Below are 20213 nucleotides of genomic sequence, written 5' to 3'. Positions count from 1 at the left end.
TTTTGATACACATATGCAACTTCTGTAACCTCTAATTCTCTAGGTAATTTCCATTGTCCTTGTAGCAACACTACTCTCTCCTTATGCCAGAACTGCATAGTTAAGGCCGTCCAGTCCATCACCATCCGACTTAGTGTTGACAACCAAGACACTCCCAGGACCACATATAGACCTCCCAACTCAAGAATCATAACATCCATAATCGCCACACACGATCCCAGGTTAATTATGACCCCTTTACACACTCTCAATGACCTTATGTCCATCGCCCAACTTGATGTTCCTAGTAGCAATAGGAGTGACTTATAGACCTAGCAACTGAGTGCAAAAGTGAAGGAAAGAACAAATATGAGAGGATTCAAATCTATCAACTAACAACTCAACAAGTATTAAAATTATTCCGATACATAAAAAAAACATTCATTGTTTGAGAATCGAAACAATATGTAAATTATATATCACACAAAAATAATTCATTGTTTGAGAATCGAATCAATATATAGTTTAAATATCACATCTACACTCTTCAATTTAACAATATTAATCTTTTAAAAAATAAAGTCAGGACGATTCCCACACTTAAAAAATAAATTACTTCATAGATAAAGTAGTCAATGAATTTGAAGTTGATGAAATATAATCATATTAAAAGTTGAATGAATTTGAAGTTGATGAAATATAATCATATTAAAAGTTGAACTCATGTTTTTAGGATGATATCTAATAATAATTAAAACTCATTTTCTTTAATTTCATGAGTTGCATAAAAATATCAAAGATATAGTATAAAACAATAATGTAACATAACCATATATCATAACTAGTTACACTAGTTAGTGAGAGTGTCTTTATACTAGTATGTCCCATTTCCCCACAAACTCTCACAGATAATGGCATAGCAAAACTGCAAAGATAGTGACATCTGAGAATCAAAAGTTAAATCCAATGACACACCACACCTCACTGTACACTCATATTTACTACTCTCATCTGAATCACAATCTCATAGCACCACTAGCATATGCATATAACAGTTTAGAGAGAGAAAAAAAACCAAAATGTAAAAAAGAAAGAGAGAGAGAGAGAAAGAGGTATTGCTGCAGAGTTGCAGGTTTTTAGCAGAAATGGTGGCAGATGGTTTTTTAACTTTACATGTGAAATTATTTTTCTCTCTTATTAGTATTATCTCTATTCTCTTTCTTTCTTCTTCTTGTGTGGTTTCCTAGCTGCTATGAGAGACTAGTGCTGTTTCTGTCACAGAAACTACGATGTGATTGAACATCTAAAGCTTTCTTCAGTTATTATTATTTTTATTACAACACATTGCTTCATTCTGAAACGTTGAAAATCCAACTCTTTTTTCATATTCACACAAAAAGCTAAAATATATGGAGATACACAGAAGAATACTTTCAATGGAGCCTAGTGAGTGCTACTTTTGAACAACTAGCATAGCATTTGTGCATCTTTTTCTCTTCTTGTGGCTCCTGGTGTAAGAACAAGAGGTTTTAGAAAGAAAGAGCTTGTTGGGTTGGTTCATCTTTTGTTGAAGCTATGGCATTTCAATTTGGAGTACTCTTTCTTCTTGTTTTTTCCATTTGTTTCAATGTCAAATCAGTGGATTCAGATGATGGTGAGTTTCTAGTTTTTACTTTTTTTGTTGTATTTTGGAATGAAGATAACTTAACAGTATCCAAAGATGAAACTTTGCCTACAAGTTGTGACTTTTTTGAATTGCGTTTTTGTCATTGTTTCAAAGCTAAATCTTCCATGTGGCTTTTTCTTTATTTTTGGTGAAGGGTATTGGACAAAACACTTAAAGCTTGAATTTTTAATTTGGTTTCTTTATCCCCAACCAAATGGGTTATTCCTTATCCATTTTCTAATAGTCCCAATTTTTTATTTGTGAAAAAGTCAGCACCTTTTTCTTTTTCTTTGTAGAATATCACTTAACTTGTTTATGGTTTGGATCTTGTAAATTTTCTTTCAATACTGTTTGCAACTTCAACTATGCTGTCATAGATTGTCGTGCTTGTGCTATTTGTTAAAAAGTTTCATTTGATTGAAGGGTCAACATTGTTGGATATAAAGAAGTCATTCAGGGATGTGGATAATGTTCTATATGATTGGACTGACTCATCAACATCAGATTATTGTGCTTGGAGAGGAATTTCATGTGATAATGTCACCTTCAATGTTGTTGCACTGTGAGTTTTTTGGACATTGTTTTATATTCTAAACTAATTTTCTTTGCCTTTTTATGTCTGTGAATAACAATGCATTTCTATTATTGTTGCAGCAATCTTTCTGGGCTGAATCTTGACGGTGAAATCTCGCCTTCTATAGGGAACCTTAAGAGCTTGGTCTCTATGTAAGTATTGCTATCTTTTTAGATTTGTTCTTATTCATTCATTGCAGTTTAGCTTATCCTTTTTGTTACATGTTTAATACAGTGATTTAAAAGAAAACCGGTTATCAGGTCAGATACCAGATGAGATTGGTGACTGTTCTTTGTTGCAGGACTTGTATGTCTCTCATAACAACCAGATAAACTGAATTCAGTAAATTGTTTTCGACCTCATTGTGACTTTCTTCGTACTTAATTCTTTCATTGTGTTCTCAGGGATTTGTCATTTAATGAAATTCGGGGGGATATACCATATTCAATTTCTAAGCTGAAACAATTGGAGAATCTGTGAGTGTTTGTTTTGTTTGTTAGCATAGAAATCTCGGTTTTCCTAGGACTAGTTTGTGACAGATCTTTTGTCTTTTGTTTTTTAGGATTTTGAAGAATAATCAATTGATTGGACCAATTCCTTCAACATTGTCTCAGATTCCTAATTTGAAGAACCTGTAAGTTACTTTTAGTATTTTTCATTACTTTCCTCACAGGACTATACATTCCGCGACAAACATTCTTATTTTCTTGAGTATAAATTTTAGGGACCTGGCACAAAATAATCTTAGTGGTGAAATTCCAAGGCTTATATACTGGAATGAAGTTTTGCAATATCTGTAAGTATAATCAATACGTATGAAACTATCATTATCACTTGGGTGGAGTGTTAATTCATGTTACTATCATAAACAATAGTGGCTTGCGAGGGAACAACTTGGTCGGTTCATTATCTCCGGACATGTGCCAGTTGACTGCCTTGTGGTACTTGTGAGTAACACAATCAAATTTCTTTTCAATACAACTCCAAAAAAATGTGTAATTCGTAAAGAATACGGTGATGATTTCTTTGATATATTATGCAGTGATGTGAGAAACAATAGCCTAACAGGAAGTATTCCCGAAAACATAGGCAATTGTACTTCCTTCCAAGTCTTGTATGTATTCTATTCGATCCTATGACTCAATTTTTGATTCATTGGTTTATTTTCTTGTTACATTTTTGACATCTTATGTTATTCCAGGGATTTATCTTACAACCAGTTGACCGGAGAAGTTCCATTCAATATCGGGTTTCTACAAATCGCAACCTTGTATGTATTCTATATTTATATAGTCCTTTTTATTCACTTCCTTATATGGGAATTATTTTATGAATTTTTTTTAAACTTGTAGGTCATTGCAAGGGAATAAACTCTCCGGGCATATTCCATCGGTGCTTGGTCTCATGCAAGCACTTGCTGTGTTGTAAGCACTTTTTTCTTAATAGATTCTGAAATGTATATAATTTTGGTCATTGGTTTGATTTTATCTGAATTTCCTATCCAGAGACTTGAGCTGTAACATGTTAACTGGATCAATTCCTCCTATTTTGGGTAATTTGACTTACACTGAAAAATTGTAAGTATCCATAATTTGTGTCTAATAGCATCAACATTTTCCCAAAAAATATCTAGATTTTCATACTTTGAAGTGTTGATATATGAAATGTTTGCAGGTACTTGCATGGAAATAAGCTGACTGGTTTCATCCCTCCGGAGCTTGGAAATATGTCAAAGCTTCATTATTTGTAAGATGCTTAAGCTAGAAGTTACCTGGAATTCTCAAATAGTTTATTATGCAAGTGACATTGCGATGTTTGTTTTGCTTTGGTTCCTGCTAATCATCTTGTGTATTAAAATCCATAAATATCAACTTATGCTATCTTTTGTAGGGAGTTGAATGATAATAATCTAAGTGGACATATCCCACCGGAGCTTGGAAAGCTTACAGATCTATTTGACTTGTAAGTGTTGTTTCTTTGAAAATTCTTTTTTAATTCTTTTTGTTGTCGTTTATCGAGTCATACCTTTTCTTTCATGCAGAAATGTTGCTAACAACAACCTTGAGGGGCCAATTCCCGGTAACATTAGCTCGTGTAAAAACCTTAACAGCCTGTAAGCAATTAAAACTTAAACCTTTTAATTTGTTGCAAGGTCTTTTAGAATATTCACTAATGTGATGGTTTTTTCTACTCTCTTAGAAATGTGCATGGGAATAAGCTGAATGGAACAATACCCTCTACTTTCCAGAGCTTGGAGAGTATGACCTCTTTGTAAGTTCCTAGACATTTGTTTGAATATTATATCAGTTTTATCATTCATGAAGCCTGACCTTGTTTGGTTAAACAATCTAAATAAGGGCTAATGCATAAGCCATTTTTTGCAAAATATGCATACGCCATTTTTCTGCTTTAGTATAAGCTTCAAGTTCAAACAATTAACCTTTTCTATAATTCGATCAATTGCTTATTGTACTGATAATCTTCAGGAATCTTTCGTCAAACAACCTTCAAGGCTCCATTCCAATTGAACTGTCACGGATCGGGAATTTGGATACATTGTAAGTATGAATTATTTCTTAATTTTTTTATCTCCAGAAACCTATATTCCCGTCACTAAATTATCTTTTTCCAGGGATATTTCAAACAATGAATTAATCGGACCAATTCCTCCTTCCCTTGGTGATTTGGAACATCTTCTGAAGCTGTGAGTTACCTGCAAGATAGAAGCTGTGGTTATCTTAGAATCTGAACTGTTTTCTGTTACTAACCGCTTCTATCGTTTTTGTTAGGAATCTGAGCAGAAACGGTTTAACAGGACCTATTCCTGCAGAGTTTGGTAATCTCAAAAGTGTTATGGATATGTAAGTCAATTATTATTTTCTGATGAAAACTAACAAACAGTTAATCCAATTTCTTCCCCTCTAATTAGTCTATTTGCTTATATCTTGCAGTGATCTTTCCCATAACCAGCTCTCCGATTTTATTCCTGTAGAACTTAGTCAGCTTCAGAACATAGGATCATTGTAAGCTGCTTTTATATCTTTAAGTGTTTATTCTAAGTCATTATTGAATTTTCTTTTCTTGTTCTAATTTTCTTGGTTTGAAATAATACATAGGAGGCTTGAATACAATGACTTAACGGGGGATGTGGCATCGCTTGTAAATTGTCTCAGTCTTTCTCTTCTGTAAGTTTAGTTCTTTTTAAAACTAATTTAGCCATGAAATTTTCTTAAATATCGCGTCAACTTTACCTAATAAGTTAAAATTTCAATTGTAAATTTTTCAGTAATGTGTCCTATAACAACCTAGTTGGTCTTATTCCCACAAACAACAACTTTACCAGATTTTCACCGGATAGGTGAGGTGTATTCATTGTATTAGTATTGTCATTATCGCAATTAAGTTACGAAAAAATGTGATTAAGTCGGTTATAAATGTGTTATACGGTTATACCTAATTAGTTGGTTGATACAACCTTTAATTTGCAGTTTCATTGGAAATTCCGGTCTATGTGGTAATTGGCTGAATTATCCATGTCAAGGTTCTCACCCTACGGACCGAGGTATGCTGAACTTTCAATGGGAACTATGCTTGAAAGGCGTGTGGTATTTTGAGATGTGTCTTATTAATTTATATATTTTATCATGCAGTTACGTTATCTAAGGCGGCTATTCTAGGAATTACACTCGGTGCCCTTGTCATTCTTCTGATGATACTTCTGGCTGCTTGCCGACCACACCATCCAGCTCCATATCCTGATGGATCACTCGAAAAACCAGGTGACAAAACATGTAATTCTTCTTATCCTTGTTTCATCCTTAAACGGCTTTTTACATCATTATTTTTATCAACATTGCTATTTATAAGTTTCTGACTACATGAACTTGAAAATTGACAGTTACATTCTCACCTCCAAAACTAGTGATTCTTCATATGAACATGGCACTTCATGTCTATGATGATATCATGAGGATGACTGAAAACCTAAGTGAGAAGTATATTATTGGAAGCGGTGCATCGAGTACGGTTTATAAATGTGTTCTTAAAAATTGCAAGCCAGTTGCCATAAAGAGGCTCTATTCTCACTATCCACAATACTTGAAGGAATTTGAGACGGAACTTGGAACGGTCGGCAGCATTAAGCACCGGAATCTGGTTAGTCTCCAAGGCTACTCTTTGTCCCCTTATGGTCACCTTCTCTTCTATGACTACATGGAAAATGGCAGTTTATGGGATCTTCTTCATGGTAAGTACACCGTTTTTGAATGTTGAACAACACATTCATTTATAGTCTATTTAGAGGCGTTATTCTTATTCTGTATAGCACTGACTCAGATATCTAACACAACACTGACACTATTTTACATCTTGTGATTGTTGACTCTGCTATTTACCTTACGTTCAGGACAAAGTAAGAAGAAAAAACTTGACTGGAATCTGCGTCTAAAAATAGCGCTCGGAGCGGCACAAGGACTTGCATATTTACACCATGATTGCAGTCCTCGCATCATCCATAGAGACGTGAAATCGTCAAATATTTTACTAGATGCAGATTTTGAGCCTCATCTAACTGATTTTGGCATTGCCAAAAGTCTCTGCCCTACAAAGTCTCATACTTCTACTTACATAATGGGCACAATTGGCTACATAGACCCCGAATATGCCCGAACTTCCCGTCTCACTGAGAAATCCGATGTCTACAGCTATGGCATTGTTTTACTTGAACTGCTAACCGGGAGAAAAGCCGTTGACAATGAATCCAACCTCCATCATCTAGTAAGTTTTTCTACTCTATCAGGATATTCTTACTTTTGGAGACTGTTGCGTATTTATTGTCTTGCTCCTACATTGTCTGCCTGATTCCATTATCACATAAATTTGATATTGACTATCTTAAATTTACACAGATTTTGTCCAAGACAGCTAGCAATGCAGTAATGGAAACGGTTGATCCCGACATAACTGCCACATGCAAGGACCTAGGAGCAGTTAAGAAAGTTTTTCAGCTTGCTCTACTATGCTCAAAGAGACAGCCAGCCGACCGGCCAACAATGCACGAAGTATCACGTGTATTAGGAAGTCTCGTCCCTTCAGTCACACCACCGAAACAACTAAACCCTCCCCAAGTTGCATCTAACCCGTCAGCCAAAGTTCCGTGTTACATGGACGAGTATGCAAATCTCAAGACACCACACTTGGTGAACTGTCCTTCCATGAGCACCTCAGATGCTCAACTCTTCCTCAAGTTCGGCGAAGTAATCTCTCAGAACAGCGAGTGACGATTTTGAAAGAATCAGTTATCAGATTCATGAGTTACTAATTATTAGCTACAAGTTATCAGATTCATGAGTCATGTATATTAAAATTCCCAAAATGAAAAATGGGATATAAAATTTGATGAAGCATTGAAAAATGTGTATAAAATTTTTAGTATTTTAGTGATGATGTTATGTAGGAACAACTTACAAGAATTTGAAAGGTGCAAGTAACCAAGTATGTTGTACTTTTATGTTTGGTAGCACACAAGGTTGAAGTAATGAAGTTAAGGTTATGGGACCATTGAGCAGAGTGGGGTAGATAGTGTTAATGGTATTAGTGCATGATGTGTGAACAGCAATAATGCACTGAATTTTTAGCTGGCTTGAATCAGTCTTCTGTCTGATTGCTAGAAATATTTCAGAAAGGGTATCTTTTTACCTTGATGCTTATTTTCATATGTAGGTGCTATGTGTAATTTGGCATCAAATTTTGGATCCCACTAGATTTTATTACTATGCCATTGGTTTTTGTGCCTTGTTGACTGAAAAGTGTGTATTGAAGAGTGTGAGTTGAAGTAATAGCAAGTAAATAGTGAAAGGGTTAAAATGTTTGCATTATTTGTGAAAGAAAAATGAAGCATATTTAGAAATTACAAGCCATAAGCTATAGTAGTAAATAATTTCAGATTGTCCTATTCTAGATATTTCATGCCATCAAAGTATAAAAGCTTGGTTTGAGGGCAACCTCTTGAAGAAGTTCCCGGCGCTCCAAGTTCCGCCGCTTCGATATCTTGGATGTCTTAGGTAAAACATGATCCAGATGAATATGATGACTTGCAAAGGAAGAAACATTGTAACAACAAATCCAGCAAAACAGAATGACAAAAATGATTTTGTAGCTCTTGGATCTCTCCAGCTACATAGAGATTGTAGCTTTTCTCCAATGGTGGCCGAATGAGAAACCTTTCTGTGTGCATTCCTTGCAATGATTCGCAACCTGTCATACCGTCTTCTCAAATGTTCACCTCTGATTTGAGTTGGAAAGAAATCGAGTTCTTCTTCCAAATCTTCGGCATTTGTTGTATCCGCGCCGGATAATGTTTCGTCTATGTGACATGGATGTTTAGGCCTATTGAAATAATTCTTCAAACCAATCCAAAGGAAATAGAAAATCACTAATGATAACATTGGCTGTGGATGTAAAACTACAAGAATGCAAAGAAAATGAAAAAGCAATGTTGCAATCGGATTCTTCCATTTCTTTATGTCTTCTAACCATTTCCAAAACACAACAAAATCACCTAAAAAACTCATGATCCTGTTATAATTTGCTATTCCTTTTCTCATACTCCATAAATCCGATCTCATATCGAGCATATACGATACAACCTCTTTCCCAAGTGGTGGTTCTGCTTTGCTTAAACTCCTTGCTATAACATGAGCAGCTTGATTTCGTAAATTATCAAGCTGTGAAGACGACAATGGTAATAAATAATGTACTTCGTTAAACAAAGGTGCTTTGTAAATTCGATACATCGACCAAAACGACCAAGAAAACCTCACTGCTAAATGGATTTCTCCCATCTTGTTCATACCAGAAGGTTGCAAACCTATAAGAGGGTATGAATGTGTATAGACTTTACCACGTTCAAGCGTCGATAATCGAATCCTTATCTTAGCCATTATTGTATCTCTTACACCTCTACTTCTACTCTCAGCAACTAACTGATTGTTATCAAACACTGCAATGGTAACGACTGTGAATGGCTCATAAACTTCCCAAACATATTGCTCGTTCCAATTTGGCGAGAGACTATCAACGATCGTTCTCGTCCTCACCCATTTTGGTCCATATTTCGCCACACAATATGCATCGGTTCTCCCTCCAATCTTCATCGGCATTAAACTAGTCGCCTTTAGAATTCCGAGCTCCAAAACACCAATGCTTGATTTCCAAAGTTGTTTCGATGAAGGCCTAAAGTCACTACTATATTCAAGAGGCTCATCCATCACATGATAAGCACCGTCCAACGAAATTCTCGCATTCAACTTACTAGCAAACTTTACCTCCTTTGCGGTCTCTATAACTCCGGGCCTATTAAGGTCATACCAAAAACTTGTTACCGGTATAGGTTCCAATCTCTTTTCCACATCTTTCAAATTAATCATACATGTTCCTAAACTCACATGATCAGCTAATGTTCCTTGCTCAACACTCAAGAAAATTGTTTCGTCGAATGGCTCGTGTGCAACAAACATCAAATCCTCATTCCAAAATGGTTTCTCACTCTTAATCTTGGAAAAACTAGTTCTCAAACGCAAACTCCCTAAATCAACTTGGACAAAAATATCCGAACTTTTAGGATCAAATCTCAATAACAAATCATGTGCTTGAATCACATTAACCCTAAGATACCAAAGACTAGGAGACATATATACCTTAGAACGAGTATAACCAACCGCATCACCACTTATTCTCGTCGAATCCGAACACCACGCCTGCGAAAAACACTCATCCGCTTGTGTTCCAATCCACAAAGACAACATGATAGCCCCTCTAGCAAGATTCACACCATTTTGATCCTCTAGTCTATACCATTGAGGCGCCAACATAGATTCCGGCGGGACTCTTTTCGGAATATCACCAACATCGAACTGAACACGGCCGATAAACTCGTATGACATATCTATAACCTCTCTCTTGTCCTTCACCATAACATCTACTTTGACACAATGAATCTTGTCTTTTTCAAAAGCAAACACTTGGTTCAAAAGTAAATTGTTGTCTAAGAAAAGAGTTGTTGCTTTCATGTTTCCAAGTTTAACTTCTACATAAAGGTTAGGGTTATAAGGAAAGTCTCTAACCCTAACAACCCTTACATATAAGAACTTCATCTCTTCAACAAGATCATATCTCTTTGTAAGCTTGTCACCTTCTGGTGCAGCAACATTGTTAAGACCAGTTTCTTTTGGTGCAGATTCATTATTCTCCATTTTCTTAACCTGCATTGTACAAAGAACACATAAATAAAAATATGTTATATAAATATTTATTAAATAAATTCTTAATTTGAGAAACATACCTATAAATAATTACTTGTAAACGTTCTTGTTGCTCTTATTCTCTATGATCTTCGTAGAAAAATTAATTCTGTAAAAAATAATACACTGTATAAATTGATTGTGAAATCAATCACCTTATTAGAATCAAAATAATACACATAAACTAAAATATGTTACATTAATTTGTTAAAGTCTCTCAGTGAAAGAGAGCGTTGATTATGGGTTGAATTTCATATTTTAATTGTATTTTTTCTGTGAATTTTTTATTTATAAAAATTCTAAAACAATATTTAAAGTATTGAATTTTGGGAAAATTGTTACTTCGTGATCTAAAATATTATATAATTTATTTCAAATATGTTCTACAATATTTGAAAGAGATTAATTGAAATATAATGACACGGTAAAAGAATTTTATACTGTCAGTTAACCATAAACATCGAATATTAAAAGAAATTTGATTTTTATTTTAAAAATCTATAAAGTAATACAAACGGAAGATGATAATGAATCGACGGTGTAAATTTTTTTACACTCGGTGTATAGTAATTAATCTCTATTTAAAATGAGTTTTTAACATAAAATAGATTTACAATTTGATTGAAAATTAAAAGAAATATTAATGATATTTAAATATTAATATGTCTACCATTATTTTTAATATTTAAAAAAAAGTTATACAATTTTGTGATAAAAAATATAGGTAAAAAATACTTTACGTTTTAGGTAACAAAGGAAAAAGAGGTATGAAATGATTGAGAAATCAATCATGTTACTAGAATCAAAACAATACATAAATAAAAATATGCTAAATATATTTATTAAATCAATTCAGATGTTTTTTATAAATAAAGTCTCTCAATGAATAAGAGCGCTAATTATGTGTTTGAATTTATATTATATTAATTTCCTTTTTCTATATAAAAATTATAATAATACTTAAATTCTTAAATTAAATTACAATAAAATTGTTAAGTAACTTTTTTTGGTAGTCCATTTCATGCTCTTCAATAGGATGTTTGTAGTACAAATATCACTTGTATCTTAATGAGATTCTTATATAATAATTTAAATTATTATGTAATTTATTTTTAATACAGTTCTACTTAAATATTATATTTGAAAGTAAAAAGTTTAATATTAATTAAATTTCAAATTTTGAAAATTAACCGACATTAAGGATATTTAAATATTAATATTTTAAACTATTTTTTTATATTTACAATAAATCTTATACAATTTTATGAAAAAAAATATAAATATAGAATTTTGAAGATGTGGTTAACAAAAAAGAAAAAGGTATAATTTGATGGTAGGATTGATGTCAAATTTTATTTATATTTATCTGATAATATAAAAAATTTATTAATATTTATAAATTAACAACATTAAAAAACTATATTAAATGAAATCTTTGACATAAATTAAAATTTACAACTCGGCTGAAAGACACATTAATGACATTTAAATGTTAATATTTTAACATTGCTAATACTTACGATAAATCTTATATAATATTTATATAATTTTTTGAAGGGTAGGTAACAAAAGAAAAAAAAGTTATAAATTGATACTGAAATCAATCACGTTAATACAATCAAAATAATACCCATAAATAAAAATATATAATTTTTTTATTAAATAAGTTTAAAAGATATTTGTAAATAAAATCTCTCACAGGAGAGCGTTGATTATGATATATTTTTTTAAAATAATTATTATTTTCAAATTTAATTCTTAAATAATCAATTTTTCTTAAAAAAATCAAAATAATCATTATTCTTAACTGATTCGTCAATTGAATTGACGCATCCAATTAAGCATCAAAGGAGGCGTCAGGTCTCTTGACGCATGCATGCAATGTTGTAGCATTTAGGTGTCATGCCTCTTGGCGCATGTATGCTTTGTTGTCACATGTATTAGTGCATGCATACACTAAATAGTGTATGCGTCAATGCATGTGGCGCAATGCACCTTTAATTTTTTTTAATTTAAATATTAATTTTATAAATAAAAAAAATTACTGAAAACAAAAATTATATATATGTTATAATAAAAAATTACATGAAATTAACAAGAATTTCAATGACTCGCCTGATTGAAACGCCTCCATGTTCCACATTCAGGTGCATTAGTCTGTCTTCGAGGTCTCCCACGATTTTCCTGAGGTGTTTGGGGTCTTTGAGTGCTGACATGATCCAATGGTGGCTGGTGTGAAGGTCCGGTGGAATGTCCAACGGTATTTGATAAATGTGTCGTCATTTGTTCCCAATAGTTGAGGGGGTTCTCACCAACGACACTTCCGTAATTGAGTTCGGTGTCCATGTTGTCGTAGTTGGGTCAATGTGGTAGGGTCAATTGCGGATGGTATGGTTGCCCTAATTGGGACATTGAATCGGTTTGGAAACGAATCAGTGGTTTCTGGGATGTACTATAGTTAAACAATGGTTGGGTGTTGTGGTGATGGGATGTTTGGGTGGTCATTGGTGGGGGCTACGATGACATGAATTATATGAATCATCTGGGCTATAGACTGTTGTGTTGGCTGCGTATGGTTGTTGGTGGGTATGGTTTGATTCTTGGTTTTGAGGTTGGGTGTGTGGCATGAATGAGTTGCGAAGTTGAGTGTTTGGTTGTAGGGTGTATATGGTAGAGTGATGGTGTGAGGTTGGTCTTTGGGTTTGAGTGGGTTTACATTGTTCTTGGATGGGGATTTGTTGTTGAGTGTATGATGACGAAGCTAGCTGACGTAGATCAATCAAATACCTTAGCTCAGACACAAATTGTGGCGTTGTAACCGACCTAAACCATGTCATATATTGTTGAGTTGGTCTAACGCCTTATATGAATGGTTTGTTTAAGATGTGTTGTCGTCGATTCCTTCAATGACAACACATCTCTTTTGCGAAGTCTCTCCAGTCGGAATAATCCCATTGTGCATCGACTCTTTTTTGATCCCAATCACCCAAACACGTCGGAGGTTCTAGAATTTGTTGCTGCATGTCGAACTGCAGTTTTACCCGGCCACTCTGGTGCATCTCCATAGTAGTGAACCAGATAATTTGTGTTTTTGCTATCAAAACTGCATCATCATCATCATCATGGTTAACATGATGGTCAAGACCCAGATATGGCATCTAGATAAATTGTACAAGAATACAACATGATTAGATGATAAATAATTTGATAATTATTTTGAAATCAAAATATAGTTGTGTGGGAGAAAAATAGGTTTTATGTGTTGAGTATTATTTTAGGCGAATAACGAATGCTCAGTGAGAACGAGACGTGATCCTCAGTACTAATTATTCAGGATTCCACTGGAATTCTAGACTTCAATGGTCCTTTTTTCATTCAAGGTATTTAAGAAATTTGTTTGATGGACAACGAACGCTTGGTAAGAAATGAGAAGTGTGCCTTGGAATCGATTGTTTAAGGGTTCCACTGGAATGCTAGACTTCAATGGTCATTTTTTGTCCTAGTTTGTATTAAGTGTTTTGGAAATGAAAGGAAGAATAAGTGGATAGCCAAGACGTATGTCTCGAGACCGACCATTAGAGGGTTTCATTGGAATGTTACACTCCAACGGTTCTCTTCTTTCGCATTTGTTAAGATATTTCTTTTTGACGTTATGCTTAATCAGGAAAGGATTTGAATTGTGTTTATATGAAATTAATCGGGTTTGAAAATGGTCATTTGGTGTTGGATCAAGATTTTGATTATTGTTGCATAGCGAAGTGTGAAAATTATTTTGAAATGATTTGAAATTGATGAAGGAGTGACGAAATGCTTTGAAAATTACTTGATGTTGGTGAATCGTTTTATTTGGAAGATATTGACTTTTAATCGTCGTTTATCTTCTTGTATTAACAATCATGCATTAGCTAAAGAAACAATAAAGTAAAAAAAATAAAAGAAAGAGAGATACACTATCAATACATAATGTGCGAGCAATTAAAGGAAATAAAAGAAAATACGAAGAAAAAAAATAAAGCATAAAAAAATAAAAGGGATGGGGTTGCACTATCAACACATGAGTAAGAATAAATGACATAAAAATAGAGGAAGATGCATTATCAATACAGGAGTAAAATAAAACATAAAAGAAATAATAAAAAGGAAAATATGCAATTAATTACTTAATTGAATAAAATAAAAACATTTTTTTGGATCTTTTAATATATGAACAATTGAAATTAACAAGTGTGTGTGACAAAAAAATAAAATCGAGATCAAAAAATAAAATGACAAAGCATTTTTTTTTTTTTTGAAAAACGAGTGTTGGGCCAAACAAATTGCAAAGAGTACAGGAAAATAGTGGCATAATGCCAAATGGGCGTTGGGTCCATCAACTACCAAACAAAAGAAAAGCTGGGAAAAAGACAAAGAAGAAGTATGATAAAATAGATGGCCAAGATTTAATCTGAGTATGTCTTCAAGAACAACAACATTCATACTTATTTCACCCATAACTTCTCAACTTTTCATTGAATTAAGTAAATGAATAATGAAAATCCATCTACTTGATCTAACTAACATTATAGAAAGTTCATAATTAAAAAATAAGTCACAAAAAAAAACGAAAAATTAAATCACATTTTATCACTTTTGCTCGTGGAGGTTCAAGAACACTTTAAACTCTTGATTTTGAATTAATAGAGTTTCCATACAAAATGGTGATGATTAATATATTAATTAAGTGTAGTAAGAATAATAATGAAAAGAAAAATAAATAAACAATAAACATTAAAAGTCTACCTAAATAAAGAAAAATAAAAAGTGACTTGAAAATTGAAGAGAAATTTGTGCAAAGTTTTGGCTTCTTCCTGTGAGCGATTTTAGGTGAGATTTGAATAAAGTGTTTTTATTTATATGCTCTAAAAAAAGTAGTTTAGGAATTATGAAAAGGATGTGAGAGTGGTGTGATTGTCTTCTAGAAACTTAACTAAATAAATAGTGAATTATGATGTAATATTTGCATGAAATAATGATGTAATACATGAGAGAGATTTTGGGTCTTCTAGAAACATTAATTTTTATTTTATGATGCATGAAAATGATTAATAAAATTTAAATGAATATTACGATGATAAATGAAATGATCATGAATTTATTCCTTTTATTTTTATTTTTAAAATGCATGATAAAAAATGCAAATGTGGTCAAACTTTTCAATATGTGAAATGTTGACTCTCCTTTGACTTTTATTATGATGCATGGATTTTTAGTCAAATTTCATAATACGTTAATTGTTGACTTTTGGTTGACATTATTTGATGATGAAAATGCATATGGATAAAAAATAAAAAAACTTGACAACTTTGCATGTATCAGATGAATCAATTAAAAAACAGACAAAATTGGGTTATAACAGTGATGTTAGTAATTTGAAGATCCTCACTTGAATTAATAATTTTGTTTCTCAAAAGAAATCAAATAAAAATAAACTTAAAAACCCATCATCCAATGTTATTGTTGTTGCTGCTTCTACTACCATTTGATTCGATTATGATTATGTATGTCCATCTGATACCACTTCTCAAATATCTAATATTGTAGAGAAGCTCTAAAAGATTCTTGTCATTCAACCACGTGCCATGTCTACCTTCTCTATTAAAGATTTGAATTCTTATAGTCTATCAGGTATGTCTTCCTCCATATGGATCTTTGATTCTGGAGCATCACATCATATGTCATATGATAATAAATTCTTAGTGTCTTTAAATAATTCTTCAACTTTATTAGTTATGATTGTTGATGGTACACCTATGTCATTAGCAAGTATTGGTTCTTCCTCTACAACTAATACGCCACTTTCTGATGTTTATTATACTCCTAGTCTTATTTTGAGTCTTGCTTTTGTTAGTCAATTGTGTGATTCTGATTATTTTGTTATATTTTTTCCATTTTTTGTTGTGTGTAAGATCCACATTCCAGAAGGCTAACTGGGACAAGCCGTAAACAAATGGGGCTTTATGTTTTGGATGAGTTAAAAGTCTTAGATACTGCATCCTTAACTTCTACTTCCTCTACTGGCTTATAAGATTCTTTTCATTTGAATTCTTCGTCTTCGAGTTTTTAATTATGGAATTCCTGTCAAGGACATATGTCTTCTTCTAGATTAAAATACTTAGCTTCTACTTGAGCTTTAGGAAAGTCTCAAACCAGTGATATTTCAGATTATTATGGTTGTAAACTTGCAAAATTTCCAGCTTTACCTTTTAATAAAATTGTTTCTATTTCATATGTCCCATTTGACTTGGTTCACTCTGATGTATGGTGTCCATCACCGGTCATTACCAAAGATGGATCTAGATATTATGTTTTGTTTATTGATGACTATACTCGTTATCGTTGGGCTTACCTTATGAAAAATTGTTATGAATTTTTTGATATTTATCATGTATTTCGTGCAATGGTTAAAACACAACATAATATTGTTATAAAGTGCTTCTGTTGTGATTTAGGTGGTGAATATACCTCTAATAAATTCTCTAAATTACTTGCATATGATTCACCAGACATCTTGTATTGATACTCCTCAATAGAATAAAACTGCTAAAAGAAAACATTGTCACGTTGTTGAGACTGCAGGTTTCCTTTTATTGACTATTTTAATTCCTAGTGAGTTTTAAGGTGAATCATATCTTATTGTTGTTAATGCTATTAATAAAATCCCATCGTGTGTAACGTCAGGTTTGTCTCCTTTCGAAAAATTGTTTGATTTTATTCCTAATTCTTCTTCTTTGAAAGTCTTTGACTCTACCTGCTCTGTTCTTCATCCACATGTAGAACGTAGTAAGTTATCTCATCGTTCTGCCATATGTGTTTTTATTGGTTATGGGGATGGTTAAAAAGGATATCGTTTTTATGATCATCAATCAAGAAAACTTTATGTTTTTTATCATGTTGTATTTCTTGAACACAATCATTTTTTCTCTATTTCTTTTGATTCTCATATTACTAGTATTTTAGAATTCACCTATATTGATCCTTATGGTCTTGATGATAACATTTCTAGTGGTTGTAATTTTGAGAACTTCAGGTCTGATACTAATGTTAACCCTCAACAGCCCTATTTTTCCTACGGCTATCCAACAACCTCTCACAATTGTTGGTCATCCTTCTCCTCCTCATTGTTATCCATCTCGTGATCGTAAGTCTAGTTAGTTACTTTATTTTGTCTATTCCACTTACTCTTCTTCTTTTTCTTATTTTTTAACCTCTATTCATTATTTGTTTGAAACCTCTTCTTATAAAAAGGTTATACTTGACCCTATTTGGCAGAAGAATATGACATAAGAACTTTCTGCTCTACATAAGACAAATACTTGGGAGTTAGTAAAGTTTACCCCCTGAAAAACATGATTTTGAATCTCGTTAATGTTTACTGTAACACCCTAAAAATCTGTGCGTAATTATTAAAGAATTTAATTAACGAAATACAATCACTTATGATATCACTCACAATAATCATAACCTTCTGCGTAACATGGGTTACAACAAAACATTTTTTGCGTACATTTACACTTAGAATGTTTACACGACATTCAACTCATCTGGATACCTTCGCAGCAAAAACATAATAAGAAAAACATATCAATTTAAAATCTCAATTTAATTTTCATAACAAAATTAAAAGCACCGACTCATGAGTCTTCTCCAAGTGCTGTCACACTAAAACATAAAATAAACACGAGAGCATGCACGACCTCTTAGGAAATTTCAACACAAAATAAATAATTCTCTCCCTAGTGTTACATATCAGAGCACAACCAAAACTAACACGGATAACCTAAAAGAAATAGCTCAAGGAGCTAACTTCCACTCACAACAGCGTCTCTACTCTTTAGTATCTGCATGATGCCCATGTAAAGGCAACATTCAAACAGAAGGGATGAGAATTCATTTCAATAATAACAATATAGAATGCAAAATAGAGTACAACATCTACATAATCATGCATAATAACTTATCACATTCTCACACCCAAATTATCATCAATATCACATACAACAACACCATCATCACACATATTCATATTTCACACATATACTTTATTCATGCTATGTGACTCACGACAATGACAACGTCTCATATGCATGTGGTACCAATTTAACATTTGGTTTTTCTTACGAACCCAATTCTCCCTTCGGAATCTCAAATTTCTCCTTCGAAGTTTCGCATAAGTTTAACATTCCCCTTCGAACTTAGACTTATCTCCACCAACTTAATAATTTATGAATGCATGGAATGAAAAAAATGCAACTGACACACTTGTCATTATTCATGTCGTGATCAACAATCGATCATACAACTACGAACTTCGGTATGATTCATTCTAACACACGTAAATATTATAATATATCATGGTCCACCATTGATAACTCAATACACATATCTAATACGTAGTCCATCCTTATGGACTACCACTAACTTCATTAATACACATACCAATCATTCATGATACAACGATTAAATTACCGATACAAACTTTATTCATATCCATCATATTTTTACACTTCCTTCCACCTACTGTAACCCTCTGATAAATCCATTAAAATGATTTTTCCCCTAAATAAAAATTATAACACTCTATTTCATCTATCCAATTCTTTGAACCTTATCCCAAAATTATTTATGAGTTAAAAATTATTATCAAAATCGTGCACTAAGGCAATACCAAAAAATTGTTGTTTTTTGAAATTTTCAGCACGATTTTCATCTCCTCCAATCCCAAAAGCGACCATGAAATCATCACCAAAAATATTTTACATCTCAAACAAAGTTAAATTCCTTTATTTCAGCTATCCAACGCTTCAAATCCTGTCCCAAAATAATTTGCAAGTTGAAAATTATGATCAAAATCGTGCACAAAAGCATTACCAAAATGTTGCTGTTTTTCTGAAATTTTCAGCACGATTTCCATCTTTTCCAACCCCAAAAACGTCCATGAAATCATCACCAAAAATATTTTATGATTTGAAATTTAGTTATAAATATACATATATCAATCACTACTTATGTTCATATAATCATTGATCTATTATATACTATATCAATTCCTAAGAATTTTAAACATCATAAATGATAAACATACATTAACACTTTAGAACATAAATTTCATTCAACAAATATCAACATTCATCATCAATCAAAAAATAATTAAACCTTCCTCTACCCTTTCATTCATATCCTAATTATTGAACCAAACTCCCACCCTTACCTTGTAATTTCAGAAAAACTCAAGCTTTTGGTTATGACTTCTCTTCTCTAGAGCTATCATTAGTAGACAACACTATACTAAAAGAGATGGTCAAAGTCATGTTGACATGTATTTGGAAGAGCAGACGTTGGATCTTGATTACACATAACATTTGGATGTACTACAATGGTGGAAGAACACTAAACAAAGATTTCACGAGCTTTTAATAATGGCTCGGGACTTGTCAAGCATTCATATTATCATTGATGCATTAGGATCGTCCTTTCGTATTGGTTATAGAGGGCTTAACAAGTATAGAAATCATCTATTATCTGAAAATATTAAAGCATTGCTTTGTTCTTGCAATTTGCTGCACGCCTGTGATGATGATTTTTTTTAATATGAATATAATCATCTATTATTTTTTTAATATATATTTTACTAACCATTGAATTTATTTAATTATTT

The 20213-nt window shown here is 32.6% G+C and overlaps 2 protein-coding genes across 3 annotated transcripts; one reads left to right on the top strand and one right to left on the bottom strand.

The window, feature by feature from the left end:
• The first annotated feature begins 966 nt into the window (after positions 1-966).
• On the top strand, positions 967-7778 carry LOC127091039 (LRR receptor-like serine/threonine-protein kinase ERECTA). Of its 2 annotated transcripts, none has more exons than XM_051029548.1 (27): positions 967-1633; positions 2069-2207; positions 2300-2371; positions 2454-2525; positions 2624-2695; positions 2782-2853; positions 2944-3015; positions 3095-3166; positions 3262-3333; positions 3421-3489; positions 3572-3643; positions 3725-3796; positions 3894-3965; positions 4110-4181; positions 4261-4332; positions 4419-4490; positions 4706-4777; positions 4852-4923; positions 5009-5080; positions 5171-5242; positions 5336-5404; positions 5506-5577; positions 5708-5781; positions 5870-5998; positions 6118-6465; positions 6625-6995; positions 7127-7778. In XM_051029548.1, the coding sequence occupies exons 1-27, from the start codon at positions 1555-1557 to the stop codon at positions 7496-7498; spliced, it is 2946 nt and encodes a 981-aa protein (XP_050885505.1). In that variant the 5' UTR covers positions 967-1554; the 3' UTR covers positions 7499-7778. The 2 variants fall into 2 exon arrangements, with proteins under 2 accessions (XP_050885505.1, XP_050885504.1); XM_051029547.1 differs by having other exon boundaries at positions 968-1633; positions 5870-6010.
• Positions 7779-8165: 387 nt separating this feature from the next.
• LOC127093753 (FT-interacting protein 7-like) lies at positions 8166-10558 on the bottom strand. Its single transcript, XM_051032659.1, has one exon. The coding sequence runs from the start codon at positions 10556-10558 to the stop codon at positions 8192-8194; it is 2367 nt and encodes a 788-aa protein (XP_050888616.1). The 3' UTR covers positions 8166-8191.
• Between the last annotated feature and the right edge of the window lie 9655 nt (positions 10559-20213).

This window comes from Lathyrus oleraceus, chromosome 6 (genome assembly GCF_024323335.1).
Source record: "Lathyrus oleraceus cultivar Zhongwan6 chromosome 6, CAAS_Psat_ZW6_1.0, whole genome shotgun sequence".
NCBI lineage: Eukaryota > Viridiplantae > Streptophyta > Magnoliopsida > Fabales > Fabaceae > Lathyrus > Lathyrus oleraceus.
This window is presented reverse-complemented; position numbering and strand designations above follow the sequence as displayed.